The sequence below is a fragment of the Vombatus ursinus genome, unplaced genomic scaffold, assembly GCF_900497805.2.
Source record: "Vombatus ursinus unplaced genomic scaffold, bare-nosed wombat genome assembly UNPS02014945.1, whole genome shotgun sequence".
In the NCBI taxonomy this organism is placed as follows: Eukaryota; Metazoa; Chordata; class Mammalia; order Diprotodontia; family Vombatidae; genus Vombatus; species Vombatus ursinus.
In genome coordinates, this window is record NW_020954723.1 from 25735134 (window position 1) to 25756580 (window position 21447).

The window sequence follows — 21447 nt, forward strand, 5'->3', positions numbered from 1 at the left end:
CAATCAAATGGGGGAGATAACATGCAAACAAGTACATACAAAGTGAACTATATACAGGTTAAATAGAAAATAATTAAAAACGGGAAAGCCCTGGAATTAAGAGGAGTTGGGGAAGGCAACTGCTTTCTTCTTTAACACATATTAATAGTAGATTCCTTAGAGGCTCAGCTCTAAGAATGTAAAAAAGGCAAGATACACCTAAAATATGCCCTGTTCTCCTCCTAAGAATTCCCTCCTAGCATAATACATATGTGTGTGTGTGTGTGTATATATATACATATATATGTAATATATATATAATATATATATATAACTTGCTAGAAAGAAATGTGAATTACAATAAATCTCCACCCTACTCCACACCAAACTAATTTATATAATATCTCATCCCCTTGGAACCTAAGGTATCAAAACCAGCAAATTTGATAAACTATCCAAGCTCATCAGCTAATTTGTTTGGGGAAGCTAGGCAGTGCAGTGGATAGAGCCAGAGTGACCCTGGAGTCAGGAAGACCTGAGTTCAAAATCAGCCTCAGATACTTACTAGCTGTGTGACTCTGGACAAGTCACTTAACCTCAATTGCTTCCACACACACAAAAAAAAGGGGAAGAAAAAAAAAGAAAAATGTTCACTCTCCCTTCCCTCTATACCACTCCAAAATGAAGAATTCTAAGAGCGGTAAATGTAGGTTCATAGAAAAAGCTATTTTTACCCTTCAAATCACACCAAATAGCTATCTATTTCATCTACTTATAATGCTCCCTAACCCTGGTTCTGAAGGACGAACGTAATCTAAGTAACAAAAAATGATTATTGTCTGTTCTTCGCAGCTTTAGGAATGATTGGGCTTGTAAGTCCCCAGTTAACAGACCTCTTGCTCTGGGCTATCCACTATGAGGAGGAACCAGGTGTGCGGCTGGAAGCCTGTAGGAGCATCATTGCCCTTCAACTTCAGGGAGACAAAATCCGAGACACCTTCCTAGATGTGCTCCTCCTAGAGAGCCATGAGGCTGTTCTTAGGTAAGTCCCCTAGGACAAAGATATAGAGTTGGATGGGGGAGGGGAAGAATGTATATAGTACCTACTATGTGCTAGGCACTGTGCTTAGTATTTTATAAATATTATCTTGTTTGATCCTCACAACAACCCTGAGAAGTAAGTGCTATTATTATCTCCATTTTGCAGAGAAGGAAATTGAGGCAAACAGGTGAAGTGAAATGCCCTGGGTCACACAGCTAGTAAACGTTTGAGACTGCATTTGAACTCAGGCCTTCCTGACTCCAGGCCCAGCACTCTATCCACTAATAATAGCTAACATTTATATAGTGCCAACTATGTACCAGGCACTGTTCTAAGCACTTTACATGTCATTTGCTCCTCCCAATAACCCTGGGAGGTAGGTGCTATTATTATCCCTGTTTTACATATGAGGAAACTGAGGCAAACAGAGGTTGTGATTTGCCCCAGGGTCACACAGATATTAAGTGTTTGAGGCTGGATTTGAACCTAGGTCTTCCTGACTCTAGGCACGGCACTCAAAAACCATCTAATCTGGGGCAGTGAGGTGGGGCAGTAAGGTGGCACAGTGGACAGAGCACCGGTTCTGGACTCAGGAGGACTTGAGTTCAAATCTGGCCTCAGACACATGACACTTACTAGCTGTGTGACTCTGGGCAAGTCACGTAACCCCACTTGCCTCACATAATAACAAACCAAAAAACACAACATCTAACTCCTCATTTTTAAGCTGAAGAAACAGAAGCCTAGGGAGATTAAGAGACTTGTCTAAGGTCACAAAGGTAAGTGTCAGAGGTAGGATTTGAATCCTGAGCTTCTGACTTCAGGATTAGTGCTCTTTCTACCATACCATGCTGGCTCCTATAACTCTCAGAGCCTACCCACGGCATCATAAAGTATGTGCTCTCTAACTTCCCTGATACCTCGTTCAAAGGACATCCAGAGCCTCACTTTGTAGAATGTTCCTTTCCTTCCTAGACTGTTTAATTAAGAGTATAGGCATTGGCCCACCCTTTGCCAGATCACTGAATCCACCAGAGACTGATATGGCTGGACTCAAGGACACTGGTCACTCAGGTAACTTCACCATCAGGCCGGGAGGCAGGCCCTCTTCCTCTGCTCAGTGTTGCCTCTCTTACCTAATTAAGTACCAGTGGTATCATGAACTGAGACGAGGGCACACCACATACCATTCCTACACAATTGGCTTTTTCCCCCTAGAGATTCACAAGTCTCTCTCCTATAAGGTCTCCTATTGTCTCCTCCTTAGGGAACTGAATGATGCAATGAAGACTCTTCACTTACAAGATGAAGGAAACCAGGAGATGCTTCAAGAGATAAAGCAAAAGGTAGACCTGTGGAGGCTGTGCTCACGGCCGGAAACTGGGTTTCCAAGGTCCCTTGGATTCTCTTTAGCAGATGGGTACACTTACACACCTACACAGAGTACACACGTGGCTTATGTGCACCCCTTTCCCAATCTTAATTCTAGTGCCTCCTTCTATACGTCCACTTTATCCCGTATATAGCTTGTCTGAACACAGCTGTTTGCATGTTGTATCTCCCATTAGATGATGAGCTCCTTGAGGGCAGGGACTGCCTTTTGTCCTTTCTATCCCCAGCATTTGGCATAATGCCTGGCACACAGTAGTCACTTAATGTTTACCAATTTACACAGACATAAATATATATACATACATGCACACATATACATGTGTATGTGTTTATATATAAATACAGAATATAGAAATATGGAAACCCATGGCTTATGTCCATACTTCTCCCCACTTACACACAGATATAACAAATGTCCTGGGCTACAAAAAAATTTGTCTACAACTAGATGAATTTCTAGAAAGTAATCCTGACATCTAGATTTTCAGTGATTAGTTGTTCAAAAATGGCATCCTTTTTTTTTTTTTAATTTTTTAAGGCAATTGGGATTGACTTGCCCAGGGTCACACAGCTAGTAAGTGTCTGAAGCTGGGTTTGAACTCCAGTTCTCCTTACTCTAGGACCTGTGCTCCATCCACTGTACTACCTAGCTGCCCCTCATGCTTATTTTTTTTTTTTTAAGTTTAGTTGCAAAATCAGTAAAAAGGCAGCTAGATGATATAATGGATGGAGAGCTGGGCCTACAGTCAGGAAGACCTCAGTTCAAAGTTAGCCTCACTTACTAGGTAATAATACCTAGTAATATGTTACTAGGTAATATGAATAGTGATATGACCCTGGGCATATAACTTAACCTCTGCCTGTTCTCTTATCTGGTCATGAGAGCCTGCCCTTTGTGTGAGGAGAGAGATAAGGACACATATAGTAGAGAGCTCCAAAATTATCCTCCTTAAGAAAAATGTGCATATATTTTTATATACATATATATCTTACATTTATTGCTTTGATATAATGTATATTATATACACATATATATGCATATAATAACATTTTATATCACCTTTTCAATCAAAGTCAAAGGACTTAGAGCTAGTTCCATTCTTTTGTTTTATAGATGAGGAAACTGAAACCCAGAGAGGATGTGACATCCAGGGTCACATGGCTATTAAATAGCAGACCCAGGATTCAAACCTAGGTCCCCAAATCTAGTGCTCTTTCCACACTGCCCCCTGAATACCCTTTCCAAGTAAGTACAGAATAGTCAACACTGAACAAGCAACTGGAAGAGGTACAAAGTTTAAATAAGACACCATGTCCTGTCCTTAAGCCTAGAATCTAATAGAAGAATAAGACTCCAACAGATAGCTATAATAGATAATATTGTATAATAAACCCATTAGAGAGTTAACAAAATAAAGTGCTAAGCGAAATCCGAAGTGAGAAAGTCATGATCAAGTAGGGGAACTAGGGAAGACTTCTTAGAGAACTGGGTATTTTAATTGGACTTTATAGGATAAATAAGTGTTCAAATGGGAAAAGAGAAAGGAGTGCATTTCATGCATAGGATACAACCTGAGCATTGGCAGAGGGGTATTAGAGTGGAGTAGGTGTGCTCTGAGAGTGTGTGTGAGTGTGTGTGTGTGTGTGTGTCTGGGTGAAGGGGACAGGGGGTATACACAAAGAACTGTGAAGTTTGGCTGGAGGATCAAGCACAGGAAGAGGTGTTTGCTGCAAGGCTGGAAAGATAAGGAGGTCACGAATACCTGATAGGGGAGTTTTAAATTTTACCTTGTAGGCAATAGGGAGCTACTGGAAATTTCTGATTAGAGTGACATCATCAGATTTTAGAAAAATGATTCTAGCAGTAATATAAAATATAGATTGGGGGAGGGGAAGACTGTGGAGGCCTTTAAGGAGGTTATGGTAGTAGTCTAGGCCAGTATTTCTCCAAGTGGGGTCAGGGGATCCCTGGAGTCCACAAGATCCTTCCAGGGGGTCTATGAAGTCAATACTATTTTCATAATACTAAGATGCTTTCATTTCTCATGATAAATAATCCATAGCTATAACCCAAATAAACAGAACTCTTTGGGGGGGGGGTGTCCTTAATTTTTAAGAATATAAACAAGTCCTGAAACAAAAAGTTTGAGAAGCGTTGGTTTAGGCAAACAGTAATAAAAGTCTACAGTAGGGTGGTAGCAATGAGAATAGAGAAAAGCAGATGAGGAGAGATGTTGTAGAAAGGACAGAAGTAAGAGAAAAAAATCAAAGATAACTTAAGGTTATGAACAGGCAAGAGTATGCAAATTGATGATGATGCCACAGAAATAAAAGGTGAAGCCAAAGAGGTTTGGAAGGTTTAGGAGGAAAGATAATGAATGAGGTTTGATTTTTAACATATTGAGTTTATTAAAATTCAATGGGCAAAAGGACCATAAAAACAGAGATGCCCTTTAGATAAGGGTCTGCAGACTTATGAAAAATGCTATTTACCTCCAGAGAAAGAACTGATGGAGTCTGAATGCAGATCAAATGCAGATACTATTTTTCACTTTTTTTTGGTGCATTTTTTTTCCTCTGAGTCTATCTCTTCCTTTACCACATGAAAAATTTAGAACTCAAATTTTTTTTTTTGGTCTAGGCAACAGGATTAAGTACTTGCCCAGAGTCACACAACTAGGAAGTATTATGTGTCTGAGGCCACATTTGACCTCAGGTCCTCCTGACTCCAGGGCTGGTGCTCTATCCACTGTACCACCAAGCTGCCCCAGAACTCAAAATTTTTTTAAAAAGAATGTTAAAAACTGTCTTTACATGGAATTAGGGAAAAATAAAATATTACTTAAAAAAAAAAAGATACAAGTCTGCAGCTCTGAAAGAAATTCAGGTCTGAAGATAAAGATATTGGAGCTATCCTTGTCGAGATGGCAGCTGAAGCTGTGGGACAGAAGGAGACTGTTAAGTAAAGAGAGAAGAGATGGAGAACAAAGACAAATCTTGGAGAACATTCAGATGAGGGTGTTTCCAAGTAAATGAGGAGCCAGGAAGAGAAAATGGAATGAGGACCATAATGCTAATGCTCAAGAGACAGCATGATATAGCAAAGAGATGGCTAGTCTTGCAGTCAGGGAGACCTGAGTTCAAAGCCCACCTCTTCAGAATACAAAAATATCAAATATTTTTAAAAGGCCTAGCTCTGACACCGATTAGCCATATGGCAAATGTGCAAATCACTTAAGGTCTCAGTGCCCTGGGCCAGTTCTCTAAGTTACAAACAAGCTGCAGATCTTTATGGACCTAAGGAGTTTCTACATTGAGAGTTGCCCCATACCAGTGAAATCACAGGTCCAAACCAAAACAAAAGCTATTTTTGTATGCTTGTAAAGGGTCTTACATACTTTATCCCATTTAATCCTCTCTACAGCCCCGTCAGATAGATAGTATAGTATAATATAGTATAAGGATCAGAGAAACAAAAGTAGTCTGTCCAATATCACATAGTAAATGGAGTCAGATTTGAACAGGAATCTTCTGACTCCAAGTCCACAGCTCTTTCCACGATGAGATTCTAGCCTTTTATCTCTTTGCTCTATTCACAGAATCATCAATCTAAGGATGGAAGAGATCTATAAGGCCATCTAGTCCAATCCTCTCATTTTAGAATTGGGGAACTGAGATCCTGAGAGAAGTTAACTGAACCCTTGCTACTTTTCCAGTCTTCTTAGACCTGAGTCACCCTCCACACATTCTGTGGTTCAGAGGCACTGGCGTTTCTCCTACTTGGTATCTCATCATCTGCTGAGGACATTTTCACCCCCTCTCTCTGCTACTCTCTGCCTACTACCTTCGTTGGCTTCTTTCAAGTCACAACTAAAGTGTCTCCAACTGCAAGAAACCTTTCCCATTTCTCCTTAATCTTAGTGCCTTCCCTCTGACTCAACCCTGGATTTGCGGGTCAGGAGAAGGGAATAAACATTTATATAACACCTACTTTGTGCCAGGCACTGTGCTAAGCATTTTACAAATAGTATTTCATGTGAGCCCACAGTTGAGGAAACTGAAGCAGAGTTAAAAGTGACTTGCCCAGGGTTCCATAGCTAGTAAGTGTCAGAGGCTAAATTTGAACTCAGGTCTTCCTGTCTCCAAATCTTATTCATCTTGTAAATAGCTTGTTCGTAGATGATTTTTTTTTATGTCTCCACCATTAGACTTGTCTTAAGAGTACGGCCTGTTGTTTTTTTTTGTTGTTTTTTTTTGTTTTGTCTTTGCCTTTCTTTGTATCCCTAGCACTTAGAATAATGCTTGGCACACAGAAGGCACTTAATAAATGCTCATTGACTGCTTAACTTGCCCAAGGACACACTAATAGTTTACTGAGCTTGTCTTCAAATCCAAAGTCCTCTGACTCCAAATGTTACATTTTCTATGGTGCCTCTCTTGTCCCATGTCATAGGGTTGGCATTACTTAGCTTTCAGAGGTGTGGCTGGAATAAATCAAAACTGAAGATATAAAAGCAATCTGAAAAGTTAAAATCACCTATCACAGTGCCTTGCAAAGAAAGCACTTAATAAATTTATTGGATTTTAATTTTTAAAAGCTTTACAAATGCAAAGTTTTTATTATTTTACATAACTCCCAGGAATTAGGACTATCCAATAACCTAGCATATTTGTTTCTGACAGTTAGTTTTTATATACATATAAAAGTATAAAACCAAAATAAAATTTTTTCATTAGTAATCCTGAAAAAATATCCAACCAGTTTAAGAGTTCGTTAAATTCCTTCAGATGGTTAGATTTAGTAGTCATTCTGACCTAACTTCCCTTAGGCTAAAGATTCCCCACCCCTGCCTTAGAACCAATTACTGTTGCAGGAACTAAACTGATTTGGTACCTACAGACCTAGCTGTGAGTATGTCCCAGAATAGGTCATCCAACATTTCAGTAAGGCAGCTAGGTGATGCAACAGCTAGAGCTCTGAGCCGGAAATCAGGAAGACTAGAGTCCAAATGTGGCCTCAAACCGTGGGCATGTCCCTACCTCCGAGTTATTGTAAAGATCAAATAATATTCATAAGGCCCTTAGTATAGTACTTGGCATATAGTAGGTACTTAATAAATGCTTATTCCCTTCCCCTTAATGCCAAGATGCTTTCTTCCTTCCTCAACAAACCACTCTCCCCAACTACATTTTACATCTTTAATATGCTACCCAATCATAGGTTATCAATAACAGGAAGCTAAAAAAGGAGTCCAACTTACCCTACCTATCTTTAATTGCAAAGAGGAAGGAAAAAGCAATGAGAAGGATTTGGTGGGGTGAAATGTGAAAGGGAGTTGGGGAAGTGGGAGGTTATTTAAAAAAAGAGAAAGGAGTATTCCAGGGGTGCAAAAGATCCTGCCTTATGCTACTTTCTCTGATTAAACAACTCATTTTACTATGATTAAGCACTAGGATATCTAAACCTTTGCATTTTCTTTCAGTGCACATTCTCAGACAACAGGGGTCATTTTCCTCCCTGGGCTTGGACCAAAGCTAGTTTGCTCCTGTAAACTCCCAAGCAATCGTCCAGGCTGCCAAATGCATGCATCTTTTTAAGTAAAACATGCACATTAATGCCTCACTCTTAAATTAAAAAAAAAAAAAAAAAAAACAAACCCAACCTCATGCACAGGTCTATGTGTGAATTTCTGGGTTACTTTTGGCTCTGTAGGGACAATATGCCTCTCTAATCCCAGGGCAACAGATCCCCTCTGACTAGTCTGAGTGCCACAAACACTCATGAATTTCTTTCCTGATAGTGGGATCAAGAGCTCCCAACACAACATGACCTGAGAGTGGTGGGTCTAAGTATTTATTGTACTTGAAAATCTCTTTTGGTGGGGCAGTTAGGTGGCACAGTGGATAGAGCAGGACCCGAGTTCAAATACCGCCTCAGACCAACCGACACTGACTAGCTGTGTGACCCTGGGCAAGTCACTTAACCCCCAATTGCCTAAAAAATAAGAAAATCTCTTTTGGCAAATAGATGACACTTGAGCTTAATGTACTATTCTTATACAGTTCATTCTATACATGCAACTCCCATACCTCCCATATCATCTTCCTCCCTGATGTTTTTCCAAAACAGTCCCCAGCTCTAAAATTCACTTAAATATGGACCTTCATATTCCCATGACTAGATAATCAAGCACTGGGTTTAGGTTTTTCCATAACTGTCTAAATGCCCTCTACAGTCTAGTATAGGTATTTTAGCTTCATTACTTTCTGCCTAGATTTCTGAACTAAATCAGAAAAACTTGATCATCAATAAAATACTGAAGATTGAGAAAATTGCTGAAACTATTCGGCAGGAAGCAAGATTTATCTGTCTCAGCCATCCCAGAAGTGATAAACCTTCAACACAACTTGTAGACTTTTTCCAAGATGCTTTTAAAGGTAAGTTTCACAGTGTTTAAATCATGTCTATCAGTGTCATTGACACATATTTTTAAAAGCTCCTGAATTGGCTGGTACTTTTCTGGGTATTGCTTACTCTACAGATCATATTCCCTTCCTCCCCACACCACCATTCTCCCATTTAAAGTCTCCCTATTGTTTTCTGTTTCCAATAGGCTACTAACTATGAGGGGTGGGGAACCTGCGGCCCGCAGGCCACATGTGGCCCTCTAGGTCCTCAAGTGTGGCCCTGAGTTTGGATTCAGACAAAGGGCCGTACAGGGCCACATGTGGCCTGGGGGCGACAGCTTCCCCATCCCTGAAGTCCATAACACTGTAAAACTAGAGTTCATGTAGCCCAACTTTTCCTCTTCCATTTTAGTTTCATTATTTAGATGAGAAAACTAAAGCCCAGATAACAAATGACTTGGCCAAGGTGATTCCGACCAATAGCAGAAGGGCAAATTCAACCTAGGTCCTCTGACTTCCAATGTAATACTTTCCACTAACTACACTATGGAACTGAACTTATTGGTTACTTCCTCTACGTGGTACGTCCCAGGAGTGGTAGAAGACAGGGTCTTTGTAATGTAGTGCTTATAAAAGAGGGATATGTATTGCTATTAAAAAAAAATGCATTTGCCAGATATATGACCTGGAGTTGATGAGGCTGAAGCTTCATTCAGATATCTACCTGATAGTTCATCCTTTATGGAACTAAATCCTAAACAAAATATTTATAGTAAAATCAATCATAAGAATGTTTACTGCAGATTACAGCAACATCACAACATTCATAAAGTTGAAAGGTAAATGAAAAAACAAGCTCCAATAGCCAATCTAACATCCTAATTAAGGGAAAGATAAGCACCTGATAAATTTGGGCACTTGAACTCACTGTCATGTTTCTTAATCTCAGTCCCAGCCAGAGTAAAGCACAAGGCTAGAGGAAAAAAAAAACTAACTCTATAAAACTATAGTGGGTATTGTATTTCTTGCATTGTCAGTGAGTAAGGGAGAGGGTAGAGGAATGAAAGAATTTGGAACTGAAAATAAAACTTTTAAAAAGAGGAGGCAGATTTGGAACTGAAAATTAAAAAAAAAATTTTTAAATTAACAGAAAGAAAAAACTGATGGGCATACTACAAAGACAATAATACTGCCTGGAGGGCAAAGTTCCCTTAAGTATAGAGAATTGATTTTAATGAATGGAATTTCAAGTTCTCAACTATTTGTAAATGAAATGGGCAAGTGCTCCCCCCAAAAAATATTCTCCTAGTTCTAATGACTGAGAGGCACCCAGCCAGTCCTACCCCACAGATACTTCCTCTAGCTGCTACTTTAGACTTATCTTCTTTCCCAAACCCATCTAACATAACTTAATATGCCCAAATCTGTTGGCATTTTAATGAATTCTGAATCTTTCATACATAATCCTCACCCTCAAACAGAATCCTACCCCTCACTTTCTGAAATAGAAGCTAAATAGACTCTTCCTAAGAAGGCAGGGATCAAGTCTTACTCAGATTTTCAATTTACCCCAGCCAAGCACAGAATTCTTCATAAGAGTCTTACTTAATACCTATTCAATGAAAATAAAGTTTATTCAAATTCTAAATCAGACAGACTGTGCTGGTCCTGCAAACTTGCATTAAATAGCAAGTGTGCCAAATGCAGAGATAGGTCAGGCTTGCTTCTACAGATGGGGTTTCTTTTCTTTATGTACCTAGATCCTGATGTCCCTTTCACTCTGACACCTTCTGATATCTGTAACTTGGAAAAAGCCTTAGAGGTATGTATGAGCACAGTTAGAGGATTACCAAGGGAAGACATCTCAATAAGGCAGTAAAAACAAAAACACATCTTTATTTTTACTTCTACTCAACAAAAAATTACTATGGGGTCAGAGGTTTCTTGGTGATCAGCAGTCCCTTTTCAAATAACATGGTCACTAAGGAAATCTGGTCCTTGCTATTATCACAAGGCAAGTCTCCCACCTGCACAAAACCTGGGTAGGAACTGAACAAGTACTCGATGCCATCAGTGTACTGGGAGTCAATCTCCAGGTACTTGGGCTCCCCCTGATGATAGACTCGAGAATTTTCCACGGTGTAGTACAAGACGACACTGTCATCCTCACTCACTAAGCGAGTCAAACCATGCCGAAGCAGGCGGACCTGGGTCTCAGTGGTAATTTTTGCCCCCACATTCCAAGCCTCCCCAGCCTCCCACCGAACAGGCAGCCCATGCACACTCAGTGCCCGCTCCTTCTCTGACAGCACCGGAGGCAGACAGTCGTGGAGGAAGCCCTTGGCTCTCTGGTCGGCCACAGCATCTACAGGTGCATACTGTGCCATGCGGGCAAGCAATCTCTGCACCTTCTCCAGGAAAGGACCTCGACGAGGGTCCCCAGATTCTGAATGCTGAACCCCCATGTAATCGAGGTAGTCCCTAGGTAGACCCCTGCGGAATTCCACGTCCTCCTCCACGGCAGCTTGCAAAGCCGCTGGCAGCAGGGGTTCCAGCAGGTCCCCCCAAGAATTGCGCTGGAAGGTAGACAGAGTGAGGTGCAGAGAGTGCACCCCAGGCTCACACTCAGCCTGGTGGATAAAGCCCCGGGGGAAATAGAGCAGATCCCCGGGCTCCAACACCTCTTGCAGCACGGGTTTTCCCAAGCCCTGGGGTCCAAAGTTAGGGCTGGAAAACTGGGGAAGTTCTTCCGCCTGCTCCCGGGGCTTGTAGACCCGCCAGAGTTTCCTCCCCTCCAGCTGCAGGACGAAGGCTTCGATGTCATCGTAGTGAGGGGCGAAGCCCTGGGAGCCCGGGGGAGTGAGGTAGGCATTGGCGCCCACCATGCTGCTGAAGTGCTCCTGGAGCACCGACAGCACCTGCCACACGACAGCAGAGAAGGCCTGCGGGCACAGCAGGCGCAGGGAGCAGCCGTCTCGGTACAGAGACCACGCGGTGGCCGGCAGAGCCCGCCCAGGCGGGTTCAGGGTCTCGCGCTGGCCCTTGCGGTAGCGCGCGGCGTCCAGGTGTAGTCCGAACTGCACGTCCTCCCCGCGCAGCACCGCGTCCAGCTCAGCCGTGGAGAACAGGCCCCGGTAGTAATCCGGGTTGCCCCGCCGCACCAGCACCGCGTCCTTCTCCCACATCCAGCTGAAGAAATGATCTACGGGCAGCGGTGCGATCAACCACTCGAAGAGACGGGCAGCCCGACGTTTGCTGTGCGGAATCTGGCCCAGCTCCTGGAGAACCTGCTGCAGGGAGGGTGCACCGGACCCCGCCCCGCAGCTGTTTTGCCCCTCTACCAGCTCTACTTTCGCCCCTTCTTCCACCTTCCTCTTCTCTCCCACCGCAGTCCTCTGGGGCTCCGCCTTATCTCTCTTAACTTTCTTAGGCTTTTGGTTCAGGCTCAGTTTTTCTACCGCAAAGGTCGGGGTTGGGGATAGAGCCCTTTCGGGTTCCGCTGTCTGTCTCTTAATTTCCTGCTTCTTCTTCACTTCCCTCTCCTCTTCTACCCGCGCCGTCGGGGGTGGGACCCTTTCGGGCCCTGCTGCCTGTTTCTTGACTTTCTTCTTCCTTGGGCCCGCGCTCAGTTTTTCTACTGCCCCAGGAGACTGTTCCACCACCCTCTTCTCTCCTCCCGGAGCCGTCCGGGGAAGGACCCGTTCGGGTTCTGATGCCTCTGTCTTGACTTTCTGCTTCCTTGGACCCTCGCTCAGTTTTTCTACTGCCCCTGGACACTGTTCCACCTTCCCCTCCTCTCCTCCCGGAGCCGTCGAGGGCAAAGCCCTTTTCTTCTTGACTTTCTGTTTCCTTGGGACCCCGCTCTGTTTCTCTACTACTGAAGGAGATAGCCCCGCCTCCCTCTCCTCTCCCACCGCAACCGACGGGGTCCGAGGCAGGGCACTTTCGGGCTCCGCCGTCTGTCTCTTGGATTTCTGATTCCTTGAAGCCCCACTCCGCTTCTCTCCTGCCGCAGGTGCAGAAAGCGGTTCCACCTCCCTCTCCTCTCCTGCCCCACCCGTCGGAGGCAGGACCCTTTCGGGCTCCGCGGGCTCATTCTGGGTTTTCTGCTTCCTTGGGCCCCGGCTCCGTTTCTCTACTTCGGCTGCAGGCGGACTGGACTGCGGAGCTCCTGCCTCGGGTTCCCCTTCCAGTTTCAAGCCATTATCTTTTTTTGGCAGAGGCTCGGGTCCCTCTAGCCCTACCTGGGAGCATGCCTTAGTGAGGCTCACCTTTTTCTTCCCCTTATGCTGCTTCTTGATGTCTTTGGACAGAGACAGGAGGTGTCCTTTTCTCGGCTTCTGCAGTTGCCGCGGTTTTTCTTTCTGAATGATGCCGGCGCGCTCCTGCAAGCGGTAGATGGCTAAAGCAGATACACGTGTGCCGTCCATGTTGGGGACTGTTTAAAAAAAAGTGTAGCTGCCGGGGCTCCTCCTCTTCCGGCTGGGCTTCCAGCCGCGGTCCTGAAAAAGCAGTCCCGGAAGTTCCGCAAGTGACGCAGCACGCCGGGCCGGGCGGGGCCTTCCAAGGAGCTCGGCCGGCTCAGCGCCCCCTGTGCTCCCCTCCCCCCTGTGCTCCCCTCCCCCCGTGCTCCCCTCCCCCCTGTGCTCCCCTCCCCCCTGTGCTCCCCTCCCCCCTGTGCTCCCCTCCCTAGAAGGTCTCTAGGCTCCAGGGTTTGCGGGGGCGGGGTCTCTCTTGCTGGGGCGGTCCTCTCCTTTAGTTCCTGACCCCAGGGGCGAAGGTTAAAATGCTTTAAAGCAGTGGTTCTCCTAGTGCAGTCAGTACACCCTGAGGTCAAAACTATTTTCACAATAATATTAAGACATTATTTGCCTATTAAAATAGTCCTCCCCTTTTCAACTATAAACCTGGGAGAGGCTGGATTTTCACGTTTCGTAGCGCAACAGATAAGAGTGCAGAAGCTGATAGGAGAATCCATCACGCCATAAATTAGAAATTTGCAAAAATATGTGAAAGTGCCATTCAATTTTTGTTGCTTGGGAAAATATAGTTATTTTTCGTTCAACATGTTCATGTTAATATGTAATGGATTTATTATAGTTATTTTTCAATTAAATTTTTTTTTAATTATCTATTTTAATTTCTAATGCGCTGTCTCGATATAACCCACATAAACAAAAGCTCTTTGGGGTCCTCAATAGTTGTTAAGACTGTAAGGGGATCCTCACACCAAAAAGTCTGAGAACCTCTGATTTAAACTAATGTGTAACTAGAGTACCAGCCCAAATCGTAAGTATTTATTGCCCAGGTGTAATTGCCGTAAAATTGCAAACACGTGCAATTTTAAAGTTCACTTGTCCTGGAACTGTGAAAGAAAGGACTATGACTTTCTCTTCTTCCTCTCCATCTCCTCCCTTCTCCCTTCCCCTCCTCTTTCCCCCCTCTTCCCTTACCGTCCTCCTTCCTCTTTTCCCTCTCCTCCTCTCTCCCTTTCCCTCCTTCTTTCTCCTTTCCCCGTCTTCCCTTCTGTCTTCTTCCTCCTTCCTTTTCTTCCTCCTCTTTTTCTCCTCCCTCTCCTCTTTTCCCTTCCCTTTACTCCCTCTCCCCTTCCTCTTTTTACTCCTCCTTTCCCCCTCCTCTCTCCTTTCTTCCCCTTCCTCCCCATCCCCTTCCATCCCTCCCCCAACACCCGAGAAACGCTCCTGCTCTGGATTCCCCAGCTCCGTTTGCTGTGTACTTGCCCACTCGATGGGGGGGACGGGGTTAGTGGTGGAGTATATCTCTGAACACGGGTATCAGAAGAAATGAAGTGGGAAGGAGGGAGGTGGAGTGAAGCCTAGCCGCAAAGTTGTCCTGGGAGCTTTTCTCACTCTGGGATGGGCAGAGCAGGGGAAATCGTGCCCCCCCCCCTTTCACTACCAACCACAGTGGTGGTATTTATATATGCCAGACTATATGCTGCTAAGTAGAAATACCACCCTCCTAAAAGTACTGCCTTCTTTTTTTTTTTTTTTTGAGATTTATTTTATTTTTTCAATGAACATAATCTTTTTTCTCTCCCTCTCATCCTCCCTCACTCCTTGGGAAAAACAAAATCTTCGTAAGGAATATTCAGAGTCAGACAAAACAAATTCCTGCATTGGCCATGTCCAAAATTCTGGTCTTGTTCTATTAGCCCATCACGACTGTCAGGAAGTGGGTAGCCAGCTCCATCACTGGTCCTCTGGAATAAGGGTTGGTCCTTGAATTGATCAGAGTTCTTAAGTATATGAAGCTTACATGCTAAGGAACTGTGTATTAGGCACAATACGGTGTCCTAAAGAAGTAAAGCATCTCATTTGTGCAAGAAACAAGAATGAAGAATAAAAAGAAATATGGGAAGTTACATGAATTGATGCAAAGTGGAATTAAAACCAGGAGATAGATAGATTTGCACATGTGTAGCTAGGTGGCACAATGAATAAAGTGCTGAGCCTGGAGTCAGAGAGGGCTGACCTTGGGCAAGTCACTTCTTTCTGCCTGAGTTTTCTCAGCCCTAACAATGGGGATAATAGCCCCTACCTCCCAGGGTTGTTGCCGGGATCAAATGAGATGTTTATAAAGTGCTTAGCACAGTGCTTATTAAATACTTGTTCCTCCCAATATATAAAACATATACAATGTAAATGGAAAGAACAGTAACAACAACAAAAAGAGATAATTATGATGACCAACTTTGTCCCCAAGGAAGAGATGAAAAAATGCACTGCCCTCCTTTTTTGGCAGAGGTGGGGGAATATGGGTGTGGAACATTGCATATACAGTCAGACTTGGTTGATCTGTTTAGTTTTGCTGAACTACTTTGTTTTTCCTCTTTTTTATCCTTTGTTACAAAGGGTGTCTCACTCAGGGAAATGAGGAGGGATATTTTTGGAAATGAAAAGCCAATGTTAAAACAAAAGTTTGTGGGTTTTTTTTATCTTTTGGGGTTTTTTGTTTGTTTGTTTGTTTGTTTTTTTAAGTAGTGAGCAAGTCATCCTTTCCCTCTGGGAGTTTTCAAAAAAGAATTGTTTTCTATGTTCATGTGCAAGTTTCACAGGGACCTGAGACATGCGTTTCTGAATGGTAAGTTTGAGAACACTCAACTGGGTTGAAGGAAGACTTTGTTCTTTTCACATCCTCTACAGACATCTCCTCCCAGCCTTTCCTGTGACCTCATCCTTTCCATATATCTCTGTCTTAGAATTTCCCTTGTGATAGGGAGTGGCTTTTTGAAGGCTGACCATCTCTAATTCCATGTCTTTTCCTGTGGCAGCTCTTAATTCTTTCTACAAAAGCAATTCCATTGTCCATAACTACTCAGTTCCCTTTACACTGTTCAGAGTTTACCTCCTGGTCCTTTTAGAGATGACATCGAGCAAAGCCAAAAGAGGTTCAGATTAAAGATTGTTACAAATTAAGATCAAACAAAGATTATTTAAGTTGGTTATGAGAAGGTTGAATTATTCTAGGTGAAAACTGCCATGGAGGAGACAATAAGCAAAACAGACATTATGCATTGATCGACTAGATAGGATTTTACTTAACAGCAGAAAAGCTTCCTACGCTCCTCCCCATTCTGCCTGACTTAAATCCAATTTATGTACAAGTCAAGACATCAGCCTGTGATATCATTGGTCCTCTTGGAAAACAACCCTACCTGTTTTTGTCGTTAAGTTGTGACTGTATTGGGGGTTTTCTTGGCAAAGATAACTAGAGTGTTTTGCCATTTCTTTCTCCAGCTCTTCTTACAGATGAAGAAACTGAGGCAAACAGGATTAAGTGACTTATCCAGGGTCACACGGCTAGTAAGCCCTCCAGGCCCTAGATTCAAATCCTACTTCTGCCACTTACAAGTGTGCTCTTGGCCAGGTCAATGAATCTTTCTGAGTTTGTTTTCTCATCAGTAAGATGAGAAGATCTCTAAATTCCCTTCCATCTTTAAATCCACAAACAACTGAATGCTAAAGATGACAACTTTCCCAAGGATATTTGTATTTCTAATAAAGAAGGCAATGTTCAACTCGAAAGAAGGAATCTCTAATGGAGGAATTTCAGTCAATGTTATATAGATGGGGACCTTTAGGGGGCAGGAGGACAGAGGAATTTTCTTAACTTCCCCCAAAGCTCATCATGTCAACTTATGCCTGAGTGGACACATTTTACCAGTTAGGCCTGACAGATCCCCAGGATACAAAACCTTCAGGCACAGTTTTCAATGGTTCTCTTCTCCCTTGTTGTTCCTTCCCCTCAATTCTAAAAGACATAAAGTACAGTTTATCCAGCTGCTAGGTGGTGCAGTAGATAGAGCACTAGGCCTGGAGTCAGGAAAGCTCCCTGAGTTCAAATCTGACCCCAGACAGTTACTAGCTGTATGACTCTGGGCAAGTTGCTTAACCTCTTTGCCTCAGTTTCTTCATCTGTAAAATGAGCTGGAGAAGGAAATGGTAAGCCACTCTAGTATCTTTGCCAAGAAAACCCCAAATGGGGTCACGAAGAGTCAGACACAACTGAAACAACTGAACGATAACAAGTTTTTCTGAAAGCCACTAGGCCGGTGTCTAATTGTTTTGTAAGGTGGTCTGGTTTCTGTATTTGGTTTCAGTCCCTGGTAAAGGTCAAACCTAGCCCCAGGTATTTATCCTGACTCCCCCTTCCAGTAGAGTGTTATCAACTTCTCCAAGGAGTAGGCAGATAAGACTTTCTTTTGGACCTTTTACACGAGTCATCTTATTGTCTTAATTTTTTTCAGCGTTTGCATTCATGTGTCAATATTTCTGTTGTAGCCTGTGCGGTCACCTACACCAAATGCCTTCCGCAGGAGTCCCATCTTTGATCAGAAGAGTCCTGAAAAAGTAAAACTCAATAAACATCTAACAACCATCAGGGAAAAAAGAATTTCTTTGGGACCATTTAGTGAGGCCCAATGCTTACCTAAAACTGAATAAAAGCCAAGAAAAGAAAAGAAAAAAAAGACCTTTCTATCATCTCCCAGTTGAAGAAAAAAAATCCCTTCATCCCATCAAGAAGAAGTATGGCTATACATAGACAACCAATAGGTAGCTTTGTTGTCAAAAGACTCTATCTTACCATTCTGTATTATTTGTTTGATCAGTATGTCTATAAACTGGATGCTGAAGAGGAACTGGATTAATTTCTTAATTTAAGTCATTGAACTGAAGAAGAGTGGTTGATCCAACTCATTGTCTCCCCTCCAGAGGTCTCTAGTTCACTAGAACTAAAAATAAATAGAGCTTTGGCATGTTCTGCACAATGCACAGGAGGTCTTTTGAGGCATGGCCTAGAGTTCCTTTCCCCAGACCAAGAATCAGCTCTGATGAATTTTTATCAACAGGTTTGGGAAAGGGCAAATTTAGTAGCTTCTACCCACTAATCAAAGTTGGGGGAGAGGGTGGGGTGTGTTCCTGAAATCCATCACAAATCCTAACTGGCTAAATCATGTTTTCTCCTTTGTGGATGGGAGGGAGTAACTACTTTTAAATCCCTAGTATATACCTCAAATATTCCACAAAACAGATTAGCAATGATTCTCTTGATACTGTAGCTCTAAAATGCTTAATGACCTCTAAAAGAGTTAGGCTTCTGACAGTACCAGAATTCTGTCATTCATTCAACAGAACAAGTTTGACAATCATATCAACATGATGTGATGTTCAACATGTTCAAATGTTCAACAAACATTAAGCACCTACTGTATGCAAAATGAGGGGGCTATGAAGATAGATAAACTAGCTCCTGCCCTCGGAAACTCTTGGGGGAGCTCATAAAAGTTTAGCTGGGGTTGAGTGAGAACTCAGAGCAGTTGCTATAGGACAGATGGGAAGATATTCTGAAGATCTAGTTTCCTTCACTATTACAATTTACCTGCATAATGCCTATGGACCTCTCCTCTTTAAAAACCTGAGTCATTCAGTATTCAAAATTCTTGAAAAAAAAAAGTAGTTTTAAATCCTACTTCTCATTCTCCCTTCTGACTCTTAGCCTCCTCTCATTCTCATCCCCTTAATATTATTGGTACCATAATTATAAACAGAATATGATCATAAGGAAACAAATTACCCCCAAAAGTCAATGACTGGTATTTCTGAAAGAGTCCATGGAAACTGTGGGACAAAAGGAACCTTTTTTTCACATGCCCTCTGCACATTAGAAGAAAAAAAAAGAGCAGAATAACTTGCAGGGAAAACTCTAGGGAATTTTGGTGAATTCTTGATCCTCATTGCTAGACCTAATATAGATGGTTATAGATAAAATTCCATTGCGACAACTAATTTGAGTATGCAGAGGTTTTATGTCATGAAACTACTTCCATTGTTCAATATCTGGCCTTTGGAAAAAAAATCATCTAGTTACAAAGAATTCTATACAATGAACAATACTGTTCAAGTCCTTTCCTTGATTCCTATGCCTGTAATAACCGCTCTACAATGAAAACATTTCATTGTGAGTCATTTGCATCATAGGCTAGAATAGTTGTGATAGTCTGAAAAACATCTAGTTCAGATGGACCTCTTTGAAATTCCTTCTGCTTTAGACATTCCCCCTCTTCCTCCTTGGTATTCTCACCTTGCCTCTTTTCTAGTACCCTGTATACCTGGAAACATCCATGTTGGAAACTCCTAGTTCCATTTAACTGGGCCTTGCTAGCTAATCTGTGACCCTTCTCAGAGATGGGAAACCAATCAGATGCAACTGGGCAAGATCCACTCCTCCTGACAACAGCAACAGATATTTATATAGGTTTTAATGTTCACGAAGGGGAAAGGAAACAAACATCTATTAAGCACCTACTATGTGCTAGGCACTGTGCTAAGCACTTTACAGATACCTCATTTCATCCTCACAACAACCCTAGGAGGTAGGTGCTATGATTACCCCCAATTTACAGTTGAAAAAACTGAGGCAAACAGGTTAAGTGACTTGCCCATGGTCATAACAGCTAGTAAGAGTTTGAGACTCTATCCACTGTGCCACCTAGCTGTCTCTCCATAGGGATTGTAAGACTCATTTGAGCCTTACGATATTCCTCAGAGGTAGGTACTACAGGCATAATTTTATAGATGAAAAAAATTGAACATCAGAGAAGTTAAGTGACTAGCATAAGGTCACAAAGTATCCGAGGCAACATTCAAATCCAAGTTTTCCTGTCTGCAAATCTTGCACTCATCTGTTATACCATATATAAAACCTGTTACCACTACAGACACAGTCCTGCTATGGAGGATGGAATTTCGGTGCTATTCTTCTGAACTAGTACGAGTAGAAGGAGCAACGAGGGCTTTGTGTATGTGTAACCTGGGTGTACCATGTCCAGGGGGCAGGCTCTCAAAGAGTCATTGACAACCTTCTTCCTCCAGTGGCCTGAAGATTATTATACCCCAGAACCTAGCAATACCCAACTGAAAAACAAGACCCAAATGTATCTTTGTCCCTGTAATAACCAAGACACCTCTTCCTTTCCTCCTGTCTCACATGTATTTCAAGTTAGGTCTAAGCCTTTCTTTGTGTAGGTTAAACTATGCCAATAATAAAAGTGTGTTGCATTTAGCGTCATTGCCTGATCTATTTCTTTCGTGAATGCCTTAAGTCCCAAATCTGGGGACAATAGAAGAACTAGGCTAATCTCTTTGATCAACAATTGGTGAGTATGCAGGTACTTCATATGTCCACAGAGCTATGCCAGGTCGGGGTGCGGATGGGGGTGGTATGATAGAAGTGTAGGACATAGCTTCTGTCTTATCCTCAAGGAATCTCCAGAATAGTTGGTGGATGGGATAGGGAGGGGACAGAAAAGATATGAATGAAACAAAGTAAGACTTGGAGGTTTGTGATTTGATTGTGTTCAATCAAATGCTAATTTTGAGGCACACTATAAATGCTATAGGAGTCTGGAGAAGAGGGAGATAAGTGAGCCTGAAAATGTTTCTTGATCTATTTCTTCATGCTCTTCCTTGGTGATCTCATCATCTGATTTTATTATCACCTGTATTCAAATGAGTCCTAAATCTGTGTATTAAGTCCTCAACTTGCTTGTTAGACATCTTTACTTGGATGTCCCATAGACATCTCAAACTCAACATGTTCAAAATGGACCATTTTATCTTTCCCCTTGAGAATTTAATTCAGTTAATCACTACATATAATCCTGTGAGCAAGAATCCCTTAGAAGAAATGGAGTAGCCTTCATAGTCAATAAAAGGGTGAGAAAAAGATGCCATTCATCATAGGGGACTGGAGTGCTAAGGTAGGAAATCAAAAGATAATTAGAATGACAGGCGAGTTTGGCCATGGAGTACAAAATGAAGGAGGACAGAGACTAATAGAGTTGTTTTTTTTTGTTTTGTTTTGTTTTTAGGCAATTGGAGTTAAGTGATTTGCCCAGGGTCACACCTCTCGTAAGTATCAAGAGTCTGGTCTGAGGCCTCATTTGAACTCAGGTCCTCTTGACTCCAGGGTCGGTGCTCTATCCACTGCGTCACCTAGCTGCTCCAAAAAAGGGTTATTTGGACAAAACTGTCTTAGTCAGGGCAGCTAGGTGGCGCAGGATAGAGCACCAGCCCTGGAGTCAGGAGGACCTGAGTTCAAAT

General features: G+C 42.6%; 2 protein-coding genes across 2 annotated transcripts in view; one reads left to right on the forward strand and one right to left on the reverse strand.

Annotated features, from left to right (window-relative positions):
• The window catches only part of HEATR4 (HEAT repeat containing 4), a 95539-nt gene extending 77752 nt beyond the window's left edge, over positions 1-17787 (forward strand). The window contains exons 12-16 of the mRNA XM_027844969.1: positions 832-1021; positions 2289-2367; positions 8689-8851; positions 10582-10643; positions 17626-17787. Of these exons, the coding sequence (XP_027700770.1) occupies positions 832-1021; positions 2289-2367; positions 8689-8851; positions 10582-10643; positions 17626-17787 (656 nt within the window). The remainder of the gene's footprint in view (positions 1-831; positions 1022-2288; positions 2368-8688; positions 8852-10581; positions 10644-17625) is intronic.
• On the reverse strand, positions 10698-13289 carry RIOX1 (ribosomal oxygenase 1). The gene has a single exon (XM_027844971.1). The coding sequence runs from the start codon at positions 13249-13251 to the stop codon at positions 10747-10749; it is 2505 nt and encodes an 834-aa protein (XP_027700772.1). The 5' UTR covers positions 13252-13289; the 3' UTR covers positions 10698-10746.
• Positions 17788-21447: the final 3660 nt, after the last annotated feature.

Excerpts from the sequence above, each read along its gene's own strand:
- RIOX1 (XM_027844971.1), bottom strand. The coding sequence starts at position 13,251 with ATGGACGGCACACGTGTATCTGCTTTAGCCATCTACCGCTTGCAGGAG.